This window comes from Mauremys reevesii, linkage group 5, assembly GCF_016161935.1.
Source record: "Mauremys reevesii isolate NIE-2019 linkage group 5, ASM1616193v1, whole genome shotgun sequence".
NCBI lineage: Eukaryota > Metazoa > Chordata > Testudines > Geoemydidae > Mauremys > Mauremys reevesii.
In genome coordinates this window covers 41,858,496-41,880,416 of record NC_052627.1, presented here as the reverse complement: position 1 = coordinate 41,880,416, position 21,921 = coordinate 41,858,496, and the positions used below count along the sequence as shown (strand labels likewise).

The 21,921-nt window shown below is 39.5% G+C and overlaps 1 protein-coding gene across 11 annotated transcripts in view; it reads right to left on the bottom strand.

The window, feature by feature from the left end:
- Positions 1–21,921, bottom strand: part of SPATA5 (spermatogenesis associated 5) — a 310,210-nt gene that overhangs the window by 263,588 nt on the left and 24,701 nt on the right. For 8 of the 11 annotated variants that reach the window (XR_005599628.1, XM_039541982.1, XM_039541987.1 and 5 more), the window contains exons 1-9: positions 21,774–21,916; positions 19,654–19,778; positions 18,847–19,004; positions 14,695–14,753; positions 12,828–13,460; positions 9,425–9,554; positions 8,644–8,700; positions 7,377–7,500; positions 3,089–3,344 (exon numbers count right to left, since the gene is read on the bottom strand). Coding sequence is in view for 10 of the 11 variants with exons in the window: in XM_039541982.1 (XP_039397916.1) it covers positions 3,089–3,344; positions 7,377–7,500; positions 8,644–8,700; positions 9,425–9,554; positions 12,828–13,460; positions 14,695–14,753; positions 18,847–19,004; positions 19,654–19,778; positions 21,774–21,891 (1,660 nt within the window). In the remaining variant the exon portion in view is untranslated. Of the gene's footprint in view, positions 1–3,088; positions 3,345–7,376; positions 7,501–8,643; positions 8,701–9,424; positions 9,555–12,827; positions 13,461–14,694; positions 14,754–18,846; positions 19,005–19,653; positions 19,779–21,773; positions 21,917–21,921 lie in introns of those variants that run through there. The other 3 variants (XM_039541985.1, XM_039541984.1, XM_039541983.1) reach the window with 2 other exon arrangements.

The window sequence follows — 21,921 nt, the reverse complement described above, 5'->3', positions numbered from 1 at the left end:
CACTCTCCCCATCCCATCCCTTCCTACCTTATCTGGGGAGGATGTCTCTGGCCTCGCTGGAACTGCTCCAGCAGGCTGGGAAGTGCGGCCACAGCCTGCTTCGGCGGGCCAGACCGGGTGGTGCAGCCACAGCCTGCTCTGGGGGCCAGGGCCGAGCGGCGTGACTGCAGCCTGCCAGCCCCAGAGCTGCAGCTGCTTCGGAGGCTGGGGGGAGAGGGGGGAGCAGCGTGGCCAGAAGAGGACAGACTCTGGCCCCGCCTCTTCCCTTCTGGCTGTGTTGCCTCCCCTTGCTCCCTCCGTTGGGGGGAGAGGCTGCGTCCCACCTCTCCCTCTCTATACCCGTTCATAAGCCGACCCCCAGTTCCTGGTGCTTCCCTTTTTTACTAAAAAAATTTGGCTTATGAACAAGTATATACGGTAACTGAAATACACCTGGAAAAGTTTATTTAAATAATCAATTTTAGTTAAATCTTTCACCTTGGAGATTTGAATCATGATATAAATCACCTTGATTTAAAATCAATTCACCCTGGAGATTAGTGATAATCTCAGGCTTCATTTTTAAAAACAAAAGTACATTTCTAGCCCTCTTGGATGCAAAGCTTGAAAATGTGTCCCCCATGTATCTGAAAGGGTCAAAAATCAAAAGGGCAAATAAAAAGAACCCAAAATGTATTATGTTTAAATATCTCATAATTCAAGTGAATTAAAGTCAAGTGAATTAAGGCCACTTTAATTCTAAATGATGGTGTCCACACAGGAGTTTAATGCATTTTAACTAATCCACTTTTCATTCATACTATTAGTTAATTTGGATTAATCTTCCTGAGTGTCCCCATGCAAACACACTATTAGAAAAAACTGGCATATAATGAAATGTCATAGGCAACCTTAACTATATGTGCAGTTGCCATATAGCACTGGGTTACCATATCATAAACAGATTACCTTCTGCTCATGAAAATAGCATACATATAAAATTATGTAGGTTTTCAATACAATTGTTAAGAATCAAGAGTTCTCAAGAAGCAGCTTAAACTTGTTATGAGCACATAAGTATATTTAGGTCAGGAACTGTCTTTCCATCGTAAATGCATGTGTAGCGTGCCCAGAACACTGGGACCCTGATTCTCAATTGGCACCTCTTGGTAATATCTCAATACAAATAATAAATACTACTACTATATACTATAAGTTGAATTTATATTTTTTGTGGTCAAAATTAAGGTGGTCATGTGAATTCCCATTTTTTATTTGTACTCATATGCAAGTGTATTGTATGAAAGTGGCAGGTATTTCTAAAATTGTGAAAGAACCTTAACAGAGGATTCTCTGATTTGTAACTGCTTGGATTATTTAGGAAGGCATTAAGCAATCTTAACTACATGTTTATGCAGCTTTTTGTGCTATAATATACACAAAATATTGAGTTCAATTTTGAGCACCACATTACCAAAAAGGTTTTTGACAAATTGGAGGGAGTTCAGAGAACAAACAACAAACGTTATCTGGAGGCTGGAAGGACTTATTTATGAGAAAAGATTAAAAGAGATAAATATTTATAGTTTGGTTAAGTAATGAATGAGGTGATGGGGGGGTATGATAACAGCCTACAAACATATGAAGTGTGTAAACACCAAGGAAGAAGAGTTAATGGGTTATACAGGGACATAACAAGAAATAATGGGATAACACTAATCTATAAAAACGTAGGTGGAATATCAAGACACACTCCTGGACAGTGAGATGTACTAGGTTGTGGAATAGTCTCCTAAGAGAAGTGGTACAAGCCCATTGCTTGGGACTTCAAAAACATTAGAAAACGTACCAGAAGCAGTCTTCATGGGTAACAGGGTGGGCTATATACTATGTAGGCAGATCATTTCCATCTCTCACTTTTATGCATCTATGATGAATATGCCATATATTTTTACAAGCTGCAGAAAGATACTTAATGCCTTTTCTTTGCAAAGTACACATTCAAAAATGATAAAAAATTCATCACCAGGAAAAGCAGACACTGCTGTTATTATAAAGACAAAAAAGACTTTTTGGCTTTATAATAACAGCAGTGTCTGCTTTTCCTGGTGATGAATTTTTATTCATATATAAATTCATATTTGTTCATGTATATATATATATATATAATAAATTCCTTTCCTATAAGTCTCTAAGCCAAAAAGTCTTTTTTTTTTTTTTTTAATTCTTTGAGGAGGAAAAATACAACTATCCTGCACACAGCTTCTGGGCAGGGCAGAACTGCATCTTCCTCCAGCAGAGGTCACTCCAGGATAACAATTTACAAATATCCTTATAACAAAGATTCAATGTTTATTTTTTTACAAAAAAAAAAAAAGGTAAATTGTTGTTTCTATTTGTATTACTACTGTAATACAAACTCTCTTAGTGCCTCACAATTTTGTTTACTGAGGAAAGAGCAGAGAAGCTCTTAGGAATACTTGGAAACAGTCACAATCCATTCACCAGCAGTTGGTCAATGCACCGACCAACAGCTTACAAGAGACTTTTTATATACTAAGCTAAAGATGACATTAGGATTCCCATTGCCTTTTTTTTTAAATTATTTTAAAAAATATTTTAAGTGCTTGTTAAAGATCTGGCAGCATGGAGACTCTCTCTGTCCATAGAACAATATGGCTCGGGCAGCAGACAACCAATATTCCTCATACTGCTCTCTAGTGGGGAGAGAGTATTTCAGTCTTCATGTCCACTTAGCCCTTGACCAGACAACAGAAGTGCCAATGGTAAAAAAGGGGCTGAGAACAGCCACATGGGAACAGTCATGAGATAACTTTTGGTCTCAAAAACAGCCTGGGCTAAAGTCAAACTGTTGGCAGGAAAGCAAGAGGCTCCAGATCCCATTATCAACCCCCTTAACTATCCCAATAGTCTCTTAACTTTCTGAAACTCTTTGTGGATTTTGTTATAAAATTTTACAAAAATATGAAAATAGAGGAAAGATTTCATTGTTTTGAGTCCCTCTGTGAGATATACTGTGTGTACTATTAGCAGTCAAGTGGATTTTTAGAGTAAGTGAATTCTCAGTGGGACTAGCAGTATACCTTACCTGCTTCTTTGCATAAGGCTGTCAAGTCTGCTCCCACATAGCCATGTGCACTATCAGCCAGCCTCACCAACTCTGTTGTTGTCAACAGATGAGGAACCTTATTAAGAAGTTTGTTGAGGATGTCGAATCGGTCCTGGGCATTGGGGACCCCGATTTCTATCTCTTTATCAAAACGCCCAGGTCTGCGTAGTGCTGCATCCAGTGCATGTGGACGGTTTGTAGCGCCCAGTACCAAAAGTTGCCCTGCACTATCTTCCTAATGAGACAAACAGAAAAACAAGTTTGATTTTAAAATGATGTTAAAGACCTCACAATTTACACATACTTCAACAGTAATGACAACCTCCCATGAATAATTCTTATGAAAAATAGATATTTGTTCAGAAAGCAAACTAGAGCCTTCTTCTAACCCCAAAAGAGTAAGTAGTAATAATACACACATAGCACTTTACAACTCATCAGATGAGGAATCATCATGTGCTGGAACTTTTGGGACAGGGACTGAGCCCATGGTATCAAGCTGGGGAGGATAATATTGTTCCCATTGGAGCTGAGCAAAAGAATTTCAGTTCCACAGGAAATTTCTATATTTCAACATTTGTTTTTGTCCAAAATTGGGAGAAACAGTTGAAATACCTTAATTTTTCGCAGGATGCAGAGTTCTGAACATTTTCAATTCAGAAATGAGTGAACGCTTTATTTCGGTTTGCTCAACTAACATGAAACTTTTTTTTGAGTCAACTCAACATTAAACTGCATTTTCCTATTGTAGCACATTGCCTCATGGGAGCTGTAGTTCAGGAGCCTGATGCCACCATGGCCTCCAGACTACATCTTCCATGATGCACCTCCATACATGTGACTACCATGAGGCACCATGCTGCTGAATCCCAGAAAAGATAGTGTTGCATGTTGGGCAATATAATCATATCAGGGAACACAGCCCAAAGGAGAACATGGGAATATCAACTATACTCCCCATGGGACAATTCACTACAATAGGGAAATGAAGTTTAATATTGAGTTGACCCCCAAAAATTGTTTCAGGTCAGTTCAACAAACCAAAATATTTTGATTCAGATCAAAATGACCCAAGGGGAAAAGAAAATGTTATATATATAAAAAAATTGCCAGGGGGGGGAAATCACCACAAAAATTTCAAATTTTGCAGAAAACTGAATTTTCCCTTGGAAAATCATTGCAACAGAAAAATCCTGACCAGTTGTAGTTCCCATTAAACAGACAATACCACATAATGGACTACAATGGGTTCCAGTAATCCTCTAGGTTGTTACCTCTGAGATGAGATAAGAATGACATCTATAATCTTTATCTCCTCCTTTGGCTACACCTACTATAGCTCCCAGATGGATTAATCTCCTTAATGAAGGGGAAAGAAACTCTTTTTTTAACCCCCGGAAGTCAAAATTCTACAAAATCTTGGATGCTGCTCTCTGGGTCAGGTTTAATGTTCTGGCCCAAATGAGCCAGGTGGTATGACAGTCCTTGCCACCTCAAATCACCCAAGATGGCGGCCATTATTCTGATGAATATACTCAGGCAGACAATCAAAAAGAAGGAAGCTATACAGAAATTCAAACTGTCGAACGCAAACAGAAGAAATCTCTAGTTACACTAGCCCATAAAGAGTATACAAATACTCATCTTTCAGGTTAGTCAGTGTAAAGTAGCAAATCAAGTTTCCAAAGAGAATTTATAATTGATTAACTGATTCACTCATTAAGATCCAGAAGCACCTCTACCCTCCTCAAGTATTTTTATTCTTAAATGTTTATTATGAGAATATTTTTCTCTGGAAATATGAGAAAAACTAAAAGCATTAAAGCTAAAAAAATGTAAGAGTTTGAAACTAAAGTATTTCAAGAAGGTAACAATATTACATTAGCAATCATAATAAATAATATTTTCCTCCTTTTTTTTAAGTGACCCCCAAAAAAAACAACCCTAAGGTGACACTTTTTTTTATTGGGGGGGCGGAGGAAGGAGAAATGGAGCAGAAATTCATAAAGTAATCCCAGACAAAAGAGAAAGGACTCATCTCTTTACAAAGGTATTCCATGCCCATTAGGCCAAGAAAGAGACAGACAGACACAGACAATCTTCCTCCAGCATGGTACTACTCCTTAGGATAACCAGAACATACTGTGATCTATTTTGGAACAGGGATGAAAAGGCTGAGATTTGCTTTCTGACTTATAAAAGAAAAGGCTACCCTCTCCAAAAATGTGGGGCTCACTCAGTATTTAACAACATATTTCCAGATAGTGAAAATGGTCTTCCTCTTAGAAGAGGATCTGATTTAGTGGTATGTATCAGAACATTTGTTCTAGGGTGATGACTGGGAAGGTCTTTAAATCATTATTTGAGTACCGTATATACTTGCTCATAAGCTGCTTTGTTTATAAGCTGACCCCCCCCCCCCCGCTACCTCCCCCAGATGGATAAGTAAAAATGGAAACATTTTATGACCCGTTCATAAGCCGACCCTATAATTCAGGGGTCGGCAAACTTTGGCTCCTGGGCCATCAGGATAAGCCACCGGTGGGCGGAGATGGTTTGTTTACCTCGAGCAGCCGCAGGCACGGAGGTAAACCTAAGTAAACAAAGTGTTCCAGCGCGCCAGGACAGCAACTGGTGGGGAAAATTTTTGGGGGGTGGGGGGGAGGAGCTGGGAGTCAGCGGAGTAACCCCTGTGACCACCCCCCACATGACCCCACCCTAACCCAGGACCCCCACACTCTCCCCATCCCATCCCTTCCCACCTTATCTGGGGAGGATGTCTCTGGCCTCGCTGGAGTTGCTCCGGCAGGCTGGGCAGCGCAGCTGCAGCCTGCTCTGGCAGGCCAGGGCCGAGCGGCATAACTGCAGCCTGCCAGCCCCGGAGCTGCAGCTGCTTCGGAGGCTGGAGGGAGAGCAGCATGGCCAGAAGAGGACAGACTCTGGCCCCGCCTCTTCCCTTCTGGCTGTGTTGCTTCCCCTTGCTCCCTCCGTTGGGGGGAGAGGCTGTGTCCCACCTCTCCCTCTCTATACCCGTTCATAAGCCAACCCCCTTCTCTGGGGCTTCCCTTTTTTACTAAAAAAATTCAGCTTATGAACGAGTATATATGGTAATTCAGAAACTCAGCCAGATATTATGGGTCTATTACAGGCATGGATGGGCGAGTTCTGTGGACTAGACAATCATGATGGTCCCTTCAGACCTCAAAGTCTACAAGTCTATGAAGTCAGAGGCACCACCATGCAGTAGCAGGATAGTGGACTAGAAATCGTAAAACCTATGTTTTATCCACACTCACATTATCCTGCTGAGCGGCCTTACTCAACTCTCTCCACCTTTCTTTCTTTAGTTTCCCCATCTGAAAAGTGGTGCTATAGATGAAGAGCTCTATATAAGAAGTAAGAGAGAGATTTGAAAGTGTGGTGTTCAGAATTTCCTCAAAAAGACTCTACCCTTAGCAAGAAGATCCATCGGTCTTTGCCAATAGGAAATATCCCCTCCCTATAGCCTTATATAGAGGGCTATTTGAGCTGCCAAAACTTTATGCAGGAGATTAAGGGAAACTTGCAGTTAACATCCACCAGATTTTTATACACACTGCTTCTAACTCAGTGTAAAAAAACCACACACCTCACACTCCTACCATCCCCTTTGAAAGATCATTGAAGTCAACAAGGCCCTAAATATTTAGTATGGGAACTGAAAGAGTATCTTAATGTGGATTTTGGATCCCTCAGCAATCCAGGCCAGATGGAAAAAACAAAAACAAAACAAAAACACTACCAACAGTATTTTCATTTAATTTCCGAATAATCTCTCTGTTTTGATTTGATAAAAAGATGCCTCTGAAGTCTTACATTTATCGCCAAAAATCAAAAAAGTGGGAGATGGGGAAGGACAAAAAGCAAACGGAAGAAGGTATATACTCTTTTCTTTTGCAGTTCAAAAATGTCTCTGAATGTCAAAATACACAGACGTATTATATTTGAGGTTTAATTTCTGTGAAGTGCCACAACAATATGGTGCTATACTCTTAAAATAAATGTAATTTACTGAAGGAAATCACTTCTTAGTATTAACCCTATCTATAATTAGTAAGGGACACACATCTTCTCTTTCTTTTCCCTTAAATTCAATGAGGATATTAGATTGCTGTCTAAAAGTTTCTTCTGATTCATCTTATGCTAGCCTCACTGTGCTACAAAACCTAATGCAGTTTATTCAGTTCTTCCCCTTAATACACTAATTGTATCAATATACTTTACTTACTGAGCCAATGCCATCCATCAATGTTAGTAATGAAGCTACAACTCTTTTTTCTACTTCATTCTGAGCCCCTTCTCTCTTCGGACAGAGTGCATCCAGCTCATCAATAAATATAATTGATGGACGACTGAAAGAAAAATAAATAAAAGCAACTTATCTGCCAATTGTACATAGTAGCATTTAAAACATTTAGGCTTCGATTTTCAAAACTAATGGATATGGACACCCAATTCCCATTAAAATTAATGGGCACCCAAACCTCCAAGGTAACTGAAACTTTCAAGCCTGAAGTATGTTTCTGCTCCAATATACAACTCTGTAAAATGTTATTGTTCTCAGATTCTATACTGACCTTATTCTGCTGACAAGTAAAAAGATGGCTTTTCTAGTTGCTGTCCCTACAAATTTCAACTGGGACTTAAAAGTCAAGCTGGGCTCTCCCTTGCTCCTGTCCTCAGTTGAATTTGGCCCTCCAAATGAATTTAGTTTACAATTGTATTGGTTAAACTTGAGTGAAAATTTTTTAGTACTGAACCTGGCCCGATAGGTGCAGTCACACATGGTTCAGATAACCATTAAACACACTTAAGTACATACTACCTTCCCACAGTAATCACAACTTTCATGTCCACGCCAACAGGTTTTTCAAAAAACACAACATTAAAATTCTGTAAGATTTTAACAAGATTTTTGTTTTTCCGCTCAATGATGTCAGTGACAACTTTGTACCATTCTGTTTCTATGACGAAATATGGGTAAAACAGAAGATGGGCTTCTCTGATTTAAACTAAATGAGTCTCTCTTTTGGCTCAAGTGGCAGAACATTTCCACTGGAAATTAGAAATCAGTCCAAATTAAATCTTTGCATCTAAACATCCTTGGAACTAAAGTAAACAAACTTCGGATCTGGATCCAATCTATCCGGCTTGGGTTCCTTTCTATTGCAAGTGAGAGTTCTGAGTTCTAACGCCAACTAGGATGAGAATGTAATGTTTTATTTAGGACACATGCTAATTGGTTTAGAGTAATATACAAATGACATTGCATTTCTAATAAGTGACCAAAACCATTAAATTTGTAGATTAGAACATCATTACTCTCCTTTGCGCCAAGATGTATATAAATAAAAACTTACCTACATTTAAAATACCTTTGCAGGAAAAATATTACAATCCAGAGAACTTCATAAGCTTTTCTTTACACAATAATATCAAAAATTAGTATCACACATGAACATGTATGTAATCAGAATGATCTAAAATGAATGTACCGTTGAGAGGCTTCAGCAAATATCTGTCGTAATCTTGATTCAGTCTCACCATAAAACCTGAAACAATCACAGTATTTTAGTAACAGAACTTTTATTGTTTTCCAAGTTGGGGCAGGACTCTATTCCTTGAGTTTCCACAAGATGGTGTTCAAACCTTCAAAGCATCCCAGAGAATGTGTGGCTTGTCACAAAGGTTATTTTAAATGTGCATTTCCACTAGGACAAGAGACTAAGGCAGAATTTATACTTTTTTAAAAATATGACCCATCTGTAGCCAGCAAAAATTAGGGGAAATAGTTTATCTCCATCTAGGTCAGAGATTCCAGTTTTTCCACAACTAAATCAATGCTGCCTGGACAAATTCTCATCTATAGCCTCATCCTTTATTTTACTGTGCTTTAACAAACAGTCCTTTTTGGACATACAACTGGCATGCAGATGCAGTTCTAATTATCTTACTAATTATGTATCAAATTATTTCCTTTTTTCCCCCATTCCACTGCCATACACACCTCTCTGTACTATACTAGAAAAGATTCCTCTTCAAAGGAATGAAACCAGCCTCCTGTTACTTCATTTAACTGGGAGGTGACAACTATAATTTTCACTCTAGAACAATAAGCAGCATAATCCCTTCCCCATGAACTTCTGAGACTTGGGACATATACACTGGACCCAGTTCTACATATTTATACAATGTGCAACTCCAATGGATATAAGCCTGTACAGAATTTGGCCCAATGTCTCTAAGTCACTGATGTAATAAATTAGATGAACTTACTTGCTTATAATTTCAGGACCATTAATAACTGAAACATGGGCTCCCACTTCATTTGCAACAGCTCTAGCAATCATGGTCTTCCCAGTACCTGGGGGGCCATACAGTAGCACCCCTCTAGGAGGAGGAATTCCTTTAAAACACAAAGAGAGAAAAGTGTTACTTGTGCTTAAGGCAGTTGTGAACAAATCAAATCACCATGCTCCACAATATACATGTCTACATTACCGATTTCTATATTCTACATGCTTCTATTTAAGAAGTATAGGTATATACTATTTTTTAACAAACCTATTATATAAAAATGCTATTTTTCCCAATAATCCTATTGAAATACTTCTGATTGAAAGCCTAGCATTAATTAAATCTTTATTATGTTACTCAAGATTCCTACAATATTGTTTGTACAAACCTCCAGCACAATAAAATCCACTCCACTTCATTACAGGTTCACACACCCTAAATAATATTATTAAAAAGACTGGAAATACCAAATATAAGAATGAATGTGCCTCTGTAATAGCAAATATTAGATTGGGGATAGATGACAGCTACTGATGAGCACTAAGGTCAAACAAGGGCATCTGCCAGGAATGTCGGTAAAACAAGGTGTCTCTGCATATAATTAAAACAAGAGAAATTACAGCCAAACTGGAAGGAGAGACAGGTTCGGAACACAAGTATATTCCGGAAAAATTAAACAATGTCTGCCTAGAGTCCAATAAAACAGGCACACACCCAAAAATTAAAAAACAAAAGTTTAAAAGACAAAAATAGGTGGACTAGAATTCCTGACAATGGATCTTGGCAGAATGAGCATTACTGAAATATGGTAGAAAGACAAACGGTCAATGAAATATTGTAAACCTGGCAATAAACTATACAAAGAGGACCAATTATACCACAGAGGTGATGGAATAAAATCTAACGAGATAAATTTCCTGAGAACTATGGATTCTATATGGATAAGCCCAACCCCTAGGAGTACATATGCAAGTAGAACAAAAAACTAAACATTAATTGACAAGAGTTAGGAAGAAACTTCCTCTATTGCCAGGTTACTCCTTAACGTCCACCGAGGGAATTGTTGCACATTCCTCTGATGCATCTGATGCTTGTCAATGTGAAGGAAAGAGACCAAGTGTCTGGTCTAGTATGCAATCCCTATGCTACTGTACTGCAGGTAACCACATATAGTAACTCCTCACTTAACGCTGTAGTTATGTTCCTGAAAAATGCAACTTTAAGTGAAACAATGTTAAACGAATCCAATTTTCCCATAAGATTTAATGTAAATGTGGGGGGTTAGGTCCCAAGGAAATTTTTCGGGGGCAGACAAAAGGCATTATATACTGTACAGTACAGTACTGTACTGTGGTTGGGAAGTGCCCCTGGCTTACCCCACACAGGCACAGCCTGCTGCAGGCAAGGATGCTAGGAAGCACCTTTGCGTGCAGCAACAGCAGCTTCCCTGGAGAAGAACAGGCTTGGACTTTGCCAGGAATGCTCTAGACCTGCCTCTTCCTGTCCCTGCTCCACTCCAGGCCCCTCTCTTTCCACCCCCACTCCACCTCCTCTCCGGAGCATGCCACATCCCTCCCCCCCAAAGTCCTAAGTACCTCCAAACAGCTGTTTGGCAGTGGGGAAGGGCTGGGAGGGAGGGCAAGGAGGCGGAGAAGCGGAACTTGTGCAATGCTCCCTTGTAAAGTCGCTGTTGTTCCACAGAATCTTACAAGCAGGCAGCCAAATGACGTTATAAGGGAACATTGCACAACTTTAAACTACCATGTTCCCTAACTGAGCAGGGACGTAATATTGAAATAACGTTAAGTGGGATGACGTTAAATGAGGAGTTACTGTATTCAAGCCTAATGATCTTGAAGTAAATATGGGGCTTGATCATCTCTCTGATGCCATTATCAGAGGAAATGCTGATTATCCAGATGTCACCTGTGGTATGGTACGGGATTTGCAGCAGCATCCCTTCCTTGTCCCTGGCACATGAAATCCCCTGGTGCATCTTGAGGTTTGGGCTCTGTGGACAGAGCATGGATGGGCATTCCCCATGGCATCATCCCACAGAAACCCAGAGGGAAGCCCTACGTAATATAAACTGACACACCCATCATTGTCTTACATGGATTGTCCCTCTGTTCCAACAACCCACATCCCCCCAGAGGAGAAGCAATGCAGAGGCATAGGGCCCCTGCAATGAATATAATATATGGAGATATACCTATCTCATAGAACTGGAAGGGACCCTGAAAGGTCATCAAGTCCAGCCCCCTGCCTTCACTAACAGGACCAAGTACTGATTTTGCCCCAGATCCCTAAGTGGCCCCCTCAAGGGCTGAACTCACAACCCTGGGTTTAGCAGGCCAACGCTCAAACCACCGAGCTATCCCTCCCCAAATTCTGGCCCATCTCCCAAGACCACATGGATCTCAGAACATACGTGGGTTGGGGAGTCAAACACCTTGGCCATTCCAGAGAGAGACAAGTAATCCCCCTACTGACAAAAATGATTCTGAGGGTGAAAACCTGGTTATTTCCCTCACCTTGGCAGATTCATCTCACCTAGGTCACACAATCTCTCCACACAAAGTGATTTATGGGTCAAAGCAGACAACAGGGTTTACTTCAAAAACCTGTAAGAATAGCAGCCACACCACTCTCCTACTCCTATCTATTCCCTTTTTAGAAAAACTTCCCGGGGACTTTAACTTGTCCTAGAAATTATGGATAGAAAACACCTATTAAGATCATCTAATCCATCTGTGCAAATGAAGGATTATTGTTCCCTACAGTACTCTCTAGTGCTTTGTCCCATCTTGTTTTACACTGATTTAATCTAAGAAAACATCATAATAAATAATTTTAATGTTTAAATCATTGCATCCTTTCCTATTCACATGGGTGAACTGCACTATATTCTTGTCTATAATTTGCAGACAGAGGGAATTAAAAGAGGAGGGAGATGAGGGTAAAAACTAGAATTTGATTGGCTAGACAATCTTTACATTGAATGCCTTTTTTTTTTTTAAGGGAACTCTATAAAAACGGACTTTAAGCAGTGAAGTTACAGAAGAGTACCTGTGTTTTTCAAGTGACTGACTCTATAACTCCTTGCTACTTGTCATGAGTTCCCATGGGTTACTACACCTTCACAGACTCTTCTCTCTAAGGCATGATCCTTACAGCCTAAACATTTGGTTGTTTAAAAAGGAACTGTAAAGAAGATCATTATAACAGAGTTTAGCTGGGAACTAAAGTACATCAAATCTGTATCATGCAGAGAGGGAGTATGTGTTTCATATTGAGTGAATTGTTAAAATGGGTGAAAGAAGTGGTAAGTTAAAGAAAAACTTTGTCTTAGATTAAGAAAACCAACTCTTAGACATCATACCGTAACACTTAAACAATTCAGGCTGCTTCAGGGGCAGTTCAATTGTTTCTCTAATAGTTTGTAGCTGGCTGCTTAAACCACCTATCATGTCATAGGTAAGGGTAGATAGGTAAGGTTCTTCTGTTGCAATGGTCCGATTCTCCATGAAATTGACTCTAGTTCTTGAAGAAATGAAGTAAAATGTATCCAAATTGCATTTTGCTCCAGTGTTGCCAGTGGGTGGCAATCTCACACTGTCTTCATCTCTGATTGATTCAAAACCATCAACAAGGTCTCTGACATTCCCCTCATCACAGAATTCATCTGTCCGGTCATAATCCTGCTCACCCCCTATCACCACAGCATTTGAAGTAACTGGTGAACTTTGAGCTATCGGTTTGCATGGAGTGCTGGTAGATTCTCCTTCCTGGTTGTCTTCTATGTCCAACTTTCTGAGCTGCAAAGACAAGTTTAGAGCACTGGTCTCCAAGTCAGTCTTCTCAAGGACTGGCTCTTGTGTTTCACCGAAAACAGTACTTCTCTGCATTTTCAGCAGGGCCCCATCCGTTCCTTTCACCTTCGTCACCATCAAGTTGCAAGGTTTGCCATAGAAAGTGAGATGCAAAAGGTTGCCTGGCAAAACTATCTTCCCATCTACAAGAAGATTAAATTTTAGTAAATAAAAAAAAACATATTAATCTTATTTTCCAGCAATAATTTTCAAATATGAATGAATTAGAACAATTTTTCATCAGTAAACCTCTAAAACAGATGTCACAAATTAACTGTCCTAAAAGACAAGGTGATAAAAAGACAGGAAAATACAGTTCTCATCTAAAATGATCCCTTCAAACATAGCCAGCCTCCACAAGGATAAATATTCTGAATGACTGGCCATTGGTATATTTCTGGTTGTTTTAAATTTTGGAGCTCATAAAAAGATACAGATTATATTTCAAGCAAAGACAGTTCCTTAAACTCTCTATTTATTAGTGTCTTCCACTGTCTCAAGATTTATCACAAGTCTTATGAGACAGGATGCTTTACTTTAAATCCCAGCTCCTGGAGTCATGTGTTTATGTGAGAAACTCAGCTCTCTCTCTCTCTCTCTCAAAAAAAAAAAAAAAAAAAAATTAGCCCCCCTGGTTGCAGAGAGCAGCTTGAAAATGTGACCCAACTGCAGCATAACAGCCCCAAACCAGAAGGCAAATTAAAAATAAATTTTGGATTATTTTTAATCACATGATTTTAATCCAATCTCATGATTTTTTAACTTGTGGGGTCGGCAATACCACCATTAATCTACTGATCAAGTACAATCCATTGCTTCTACTCCATAGCAATTAAATGTTTGAGTAGGTGGACTAATCTTTTTTAGCTATGTAAGATAATTTCCTGTCCCTTCTAACTCACTCCTGGCTATCTACAAAACAAAGAGCATCAGCTTTGTCCAACATGATGGGTGGCTCAGGGTGTCAAATATGCTGAATACACTAAAAACTATGCTCGACCTCATGGCAGAGTTTTGAATTCTCTCTCCTCATAACAGAAATAAATTCGTAACCACAATTGTTGGGAGTGCATAGCATTATAATGCAGAAGACCAAGAAAGACTTTTAAACCATCTCAGAATGAACTGAACTATGTTTCATGCAAGTATATTATTTGATATTCACACCGTACTGAGGTGATGTCACCCAGAATGAATAGGTCAATAAAAAGTTTAAGGACTTTGTAAAACAAGCTAGAGTCTTATGATGAAGTGCTGAAGAGGCAAAAGTCATTTTGGAATAAGCCTTTGATGAAGATAGTGGGTGACTGATATTTACTCTCAAAAAATGGCTTCTCTACTAAAATATATATGTAAAACAAAAAACAAACCACTTACCTAGATTTCGCAAAAGACAGGCAGACAAGTCTTCAACATTAATACAGGCGTCTTTGTCCCTGTGTTTGTGATGAAAAACAATTTTACAATCCCCTAGTAAATCTAAAAACAGAATCAGTCTATAATATCGATAACCCATGATTTACTCATTAACAGTAAATTCTTTGTTTTGCAGTATAGGATATAATTTAATTCTGCAAACAGAAGAAACTGACGGGCAAATTTACAACTTGCTCTATTTGACTCATTGCAGTATAGTCATAAATACAATGTAAATATATTTGCTCTAAGGCTAACTAACAACCAGTTTAAATATTAACATGTCTTTGGATTTTTCATATAAAATACTATATTTACAACAATATAAGTCAAGATTTATCATTCCTTAAAACGAGAAGCATGAGATACATATATCTCCCAAGTGACTACTGTTCTGACTTACAGTGAGGGTGGTTAGTTCATTTACTGAATCAGTAAATGATTTAGAAAAAAAAAACTAATTTTATCCCGCAGGCCTGCAAATACTTTCATACATGAGTAGTCCATTGATTTTATGGGCAATACATGCATTTGTAAAGGTAAGCACAAATGTGAGCATTTGCAGATCTGAGGACCAAGCCCTTTACTCCGACTGTACAAGGTTTTCCCTGCAGTATATTCTCTAATACTGTACTTCATTCAATCCAGTTTTAAATGAGGGATGTTAAACCATTTACCTATCAAGAGTATCAACAGTCTAATACATTACATTCAGGATTTTTTTTTCCTGATAGTTAGCCTAAATTTTCTCTCTCTGTTTCTTCCCTAATTTTACCTTGTTCTGTAACCATGTTAAATAATTCTTCCACTTCCTTGGCATTTACATTTACACCCTTGAAATACTTGTAGGTGATCATCACAAACTCTCCTTTTTTCTCTTTACACTAAAAGAAAAAGATGCTTCTCAAAAGACATAAATTAAAGCAAAACTTTTCTTAAAAAAAAAAAAAAAAAAAAACATACCAGATACAGAAACTGCAACTAAAATTATGGTCAACAGAGGGAGTTCTAAGTCTACTAATCACAAAGTCTCTTCCCCAAATATTTTGACTGATCAAGGAGAAAATTCTAGGACAAGAAACATATCACAAATTTTTGAGAAACTTCAAGTCGCAATACAATTTTATGACCCTAATGCAGCAAACACGTATGTATTTAATTACCTTTACACATCTAAGTAAATCTCTTGCGGTCATTTAAACCAGTGGGGGTATGCAAATGTCGTCCAGGGGGTATATCGACTCATCTAGATATTTGCCTAGTTTTATAACAGGCTACATAAAAAGCATTAGCGAAGTCAGTACAAACTAAAATGTCATACAGACAATGACTTTTACACTGATCTATATACTATATACTGAAATGTAAGTACAGTATCTATATTACAATCGATTTTATAATTATATGGTAAAAAGGAGAGGAAGCAATTTTTCAGTAGTAGTGTGCTGTAACACTTGTATTTTTAGGTCTAATTTTGTACATAAGAACATAAAAACATAAGAATGGCCCTACTGGGTCAGACCAAAGGTCCATCTAGCCCAGTATCCTGTCTTCCAACAGTGGTCAGTGTCAGGTGCCCCAGAGGAAATGAACAGAACAGGTAATCATCAAGTGATCCATCCCCTGTCGCTCATTCCCAGTTTCTGGCAAACAGAAGCTAGGGACACCATTCCTGCCCATCCTGGCTAATAGCCATTGATGGACCTATCCTCTGTGAATTTATCTAGTTCTTTTTTGAACCCTGTTATGGTCTTGGCCTTCACAACATCCTCTGGCAAGGAGTTCCATAGGTTGACTGTGCATTGTGTGAAGAGTCAATACACACACACACACACACACACACCACGAGTCAGTGCCCATGAAATTATCAGACTGACTTGAAAATCATGACATTTTAAAATATAATCAATCAATGTTAGGTTCTTTTTATTTGCTTTCTTGTGTCATGAGTCTTTAGGGTTCATATTTTCAACTTTCTCTCCACACACAGGGTTACCAACCCTCCAGGACTAATTCCTGTAGACTCCAGGACAAAGATTAATCTTTAATTAAAGATGTCATGTGATGAAGCCTTCAGAAATATAGTACGTCCAACCAAGACTGGCAACCCTACGAGGGCTAAAAAATTTTTTATTCTTTTTTTTCTTTTTTCTTTTTTTTAAAGGAAAGCTGAGATTCTCACTAAAACTCATAAATCCAGGAGTTCAGTTTTAACAAAATGTGAAACATTCCAAGAGTCAAGGTAAAATTGTTAAAGCTAACAACACTGGAGTAGAGACAGGAACACTCTTTTCCTTCCTATGTCCCCTTAACTTTGGTTATTCTACCAGTTCAACACCAAGAGTGTGGGAAAAGGCTGGAACACTACTACTGCCACCTGGGGCTCCAGGGCCAGTTCCTGCTTCCCCACACCACATACTATGCAGAGCTGGGAACTCGGGCTCTACAGAAGACAGACAGCAGCAGCCCTCATGAGGGCAAGTGGAAGCTACATTCCAGATTGGGCTACAAACAGTGGCCCTGTGGATAACTACACACTTACACACATATACCCCAGTTTGATTCCTGAGAGAATAGCAGTGGTCTGCAAGGTGGTCTTCAAGGCTTAAACCAAGCATTAACTGATGGAGTTAGAAAAAGCTTGACCTTAACTGTCCGCTCAGGGATTCCTTACACCTTCCTCTGAAGCATCTGGTACTGGCTACTGTACAAGACAGGATACAGGACTAGATGGACCACAGGTTTGATCCTATAGTCCTCTGAGAGCACAGACAGCTGTGACAATTATACAAAAACAAAATCACAGGGCTCAAGTCTAGTTGCTCTACCTAAGCAAATGCAAAATCTACACTAACAGCATTGCCAGAGACAATTTACATTTTTAAAGGAAAGTTAGATTTGTAAGATTATTTCACTCTTCCTAATGTGAATACTCCACACTCACATAAATACTTCTTTTGGCCTCAACTACTCTATCAGTAAGGACTCTGCAGCATCAGCCTCTTAATTACAATATTCACAACACAAGTAACGACTTTTTCTAATATTACTTTTAACCTGACGGCATCTCTTTCAAGCAGAGACCATGCTCATCCTTTAAAATAACCTGAAACCAAACTACAAACTTTTTTTGATCTTATGGTCACAAAGAATTGCCTGAACCAACTCAGCACAACTTCTGTTGCTAAAGGATATATTAGGTCAAGAAACTAATAAATATATAAAACGCCTGCTAGCTCCTATTTCCTATTATCCTGACATGCTTCCTTTTGTGATTTTATTTTTCCTTTTGGATTATTAACAACAAATTGTGATGGAGCATACAAACCCCACACCAGTGTCACGGGGTGGAAGAGCTAACGTGGGCAGGACTGGCCCTGCCCCTCTGGCCAAGGGTGGCGTAAGGGTTTTAAAGCACGAAGTTCCAGACTGTTGCTGGGAGAGAGCAGATAGCAGCTCTACGGCTCCCAAGAGAGACTCCTGGGAAGCTTCAAGGAAATTGCCCTCAAGGACGCACGCAGATCCTACAAGATGACAGCACACCTCAATATACCAGCTGGACAGGATGGGTTTGGAAAGCCCCAAAGCAACCAGTTAAGTGGTCAGTGCTGCTTCCTCAACCCCTCCAGGAGGTAGGGAATCTGAGATTATACTAAAAGGTCTTAGGGAACAGGAGCTCCTTCAAACCCAGTCAGACTATTCCGCTCAGTTTAGTATCTCCAAGACTTCTGTTAATGCAGTTTTGCAGCACCCAGACAGCAGGAAGACAGCAGGAAGTGCCTATCGGTTACCTGAGACACAAATATGCAATTTATAAATGGATGCAGGCTACATTTCAGTCAATTTACCTAAAGCGCAACTCATCGAATCTTCTGAGTGCAGAACTCTCACAGGTCTCCAGCCCAGGAGGGGTTACAGGAGGCAGTACTATGCTACTTCCCAAAACAATATGAGGTCCCAATCCCGTCAGTACTTTAAGCACGAGTAGTCTCATTAAAATGCAAAATGGACCTGCATCCACCTACAACAGGCCTGAACTTGAGCTATAACACACAGATTCTAGAACGAATGCACATTAGGAGGTAAGATAATGTTCACAGAAAAATTCCAAACCTCAGCTTCACATCTACTTCTTCTGCCTGCACCACTGCACCGATCACAGGCTGAACAGTGACTGCCTCACCAGGTTTCACTCGCAGATTCTTCTGAGTGATTCCACTCAGGCCAACTTTCCCTCCTGGGAAGCCTGCAATTGGCCAAGCTGTACAGACCTACATAGAGTTTCAAATAAAAAAAAAAAAAACACACTTGGTGATTAAGAGCTTTTTTTGGGTTGTCATTTCCTAGTGAAAGGTGAAAAACCCTTCATGCCTTTTGAGTCAAACTCTACAAGCGATTAAGAATGGTGTTAAAATGAAATATTCCACAAACAATTAGCACTGGACTCCTTAAGGGCTGAACTAAAATGCTTTCTAAAAATATAAGGCTTAAATTTTGTGAGTGGAGAGAGAATATATAACTAAGGGCAGAGTTTTTCTGTAGATAATGGAAGCGCATTGTCAGCAGTCTGGGGTTCGTTCCCCTTCACTATTTAAAAAAATAAATAAATAAATAAATAAATAAAATGGAGTGACTTAATATTCTTGAAAACAATTAATGGCACTAGCTAAATCCAGACAACGAGCAATCAGAAGCTGTGCATAAGGCTCAACACCAAGCTGCAAAAACAGCCTGATGCACAATTCATCTGCTTTTCCAATCCTGAAGTATAACACATAACTGCACTAAATTGTGTGGAGAACTAGAATTCAAAACTGGAATTTTGAAATCTTCAAACTCATCTCCCACTTGTGACCTAACTCCAATCCACCACTTAGCCAAGCACAAAATTAGCCTAACAGACAGGAAAAGAAATCTCACCTCTTGTTTCCCATCTGTACTGGTAAGCAAGACTGGTCGACCGATGCATATATTTGCTGATTTCATACTGTTGAGTCCTAGTTGCACAAGGACTCTTCTGTACATTGTAGGAACTTTGTCATCTGCTAAAATATTAGAGAAAATATGTCATTCTTTTGTACAATAAGTGAACTTAGCACTTATAACATGTGCCAACTCAGAGGGACAAGACTGCAAACAAAACTCCTCTGTTCTGACATGAAACAGTTGCATTGTCATTACCCCTGCTGTAAGATTCACTACACAACAAAAACAAGCATGTCTGTTCAGTATCTACACTTATTCAATTCTAACGCTAGAGAGTGAATCATAATGTTGGGTTTTGTGGCTTAAGCACATGAGGAATTGGACAGAGAGCCACAATTAATTTCAAGGCAGCTTGAGTACATGTGCCGCCTTTTGACTACCACTCAGATGGAAGAGGTTACAACTCCTCTTTATCTTTCTTGAGCCAGTTTCTTCAGGCATTCAGTCTCTATTTTTTTATTTGGGGGCGGGAGAGAGAGGAGCGGGGAAGACAGTTCTGTCCTATTCAGCTAGGTTTCTGAACAGCTATCTGATTATAACTTTTGGTCACTATCACCATGCTCCAGATTTGAACCAGTGATACAGAGGAGAAGGTCTGCATGTCCCATTACCAATCTTTTCAATATCTAATGTGGTGGACAGGTGGCCACTGAAAAGAACAGCACAACACAGGAGCCGTGTCTCTACAAAAATATTTCTGCAACAGAGCAATATTTTGTTTAAATACTTGAGTCCACTAGTGAATAGTTCCGTTTAATTGAGAGATGCTGCAGCACGAAGAGGGTAAGCAAAAACAGAGAACAGTATACTTTCATTCTTAAAGGAGCAACGAGCATGACTTTTTTTTTTTTAATCATTTAACATTACTGCTTTCTTACTTCGTTTTTAACTTGGAGAGGAGACTAACAGATTTATTTGGGCATAAGCTTTCGTGGGTAAAAAAGAAAATCTCATTTCTTCACAGAAGTGAGGTTTTTTTACCCACGAAAGCTTATGCCCAAATAAATCTGTTGGTCTTTAAGGTGACACCGGACTCCTTGTTATTTTAGTTTTTAACTTTACTTAGTAGTTTCTGTGGAGTTATTTATGTTTGAATAAATAGGGTTGCATACAGAAAAGACGAAAAAAACATTTAAAAATCCAAAACCTCTATTTAATAGTATGGCCAACCTCAGTGAGTGGTAGCCTGCTCTCGTACAAGCCTTTTAGTATCTGTTTTTACACTGAAGAACACTTATATGGTTCCAGTCCTGCAAATGCTTACACACAAGTCCCATTAAAATCAATGGGAATACTCACATATGAGAGTATTTGCAAGATTAGGGCCTATATTTATTCCATATTATATACACTGTGCTGTGTTGTAGCAAATGTGCCTTTTGGTTCCAGTCCTATCAGATCTGTCCAGCATGCCTTTGCATGAGTATATGATCAGAATAGAGCCCTGTAGGGCACCAATGGCTAAATTGCAGCTTTACGTTATAACCGCTATGGTCTTATTTATGCTGCATAATTCACCGGATATACAACACTGTGTATGTTTATTAAACGATCTATAAATACAAACTAATAGTAAATGTTTGTATGCAACTTTGCATTTCAGATGGCACATAACATTTTTGTTTGCTTGTGCGTTTGTTTTTTGAAGAGGATACTGTCGACTCTAGCAGTGTAGCACCAACTTTAAAAAACCGAATTTTTTGAATCTGCATGACCCCCTTTCCCCAATACGCACAGAGAGAGTTTTACTTGAATTTAAGTCCGTTTAAAATGCTACAACCCCAAAATTGTGCTGATGTCTTGTAACCCAACTGGTCCAGGAAAGTCACAAAAAAGGTAAACAGTTGAACCGGGGAAAGCAAACTGGATTGTTGAAAAACCTCTTTCCCCCATAACTACTCTACAGGCTTTAAAGTCTCTTCCCCTAGGCACAGAGGAGGAAGGATTTTGCTGGGGGCAGGTGTGTCAAGCAAACTTTCCCCTCCTGCCCCCGGCACAGCGAGGGAGCCGCGGCCGCTTGGCTGCAGAGACAGCGCCTGCCGCTCGCCCCGTACCTTTTTCCAAGAAGTCAGCAGCAGCCAGTGTCAGCAGAGCCGGGGGCCGCTCCGCCGGCTCCGGGGAGCCGCTCTCAGGGGGCCGCCGCCCCCTGCTCTTTCTTTTGGAGGCCGACATGGCAGGAGGAACCAGCCCGGCAGCGAACAC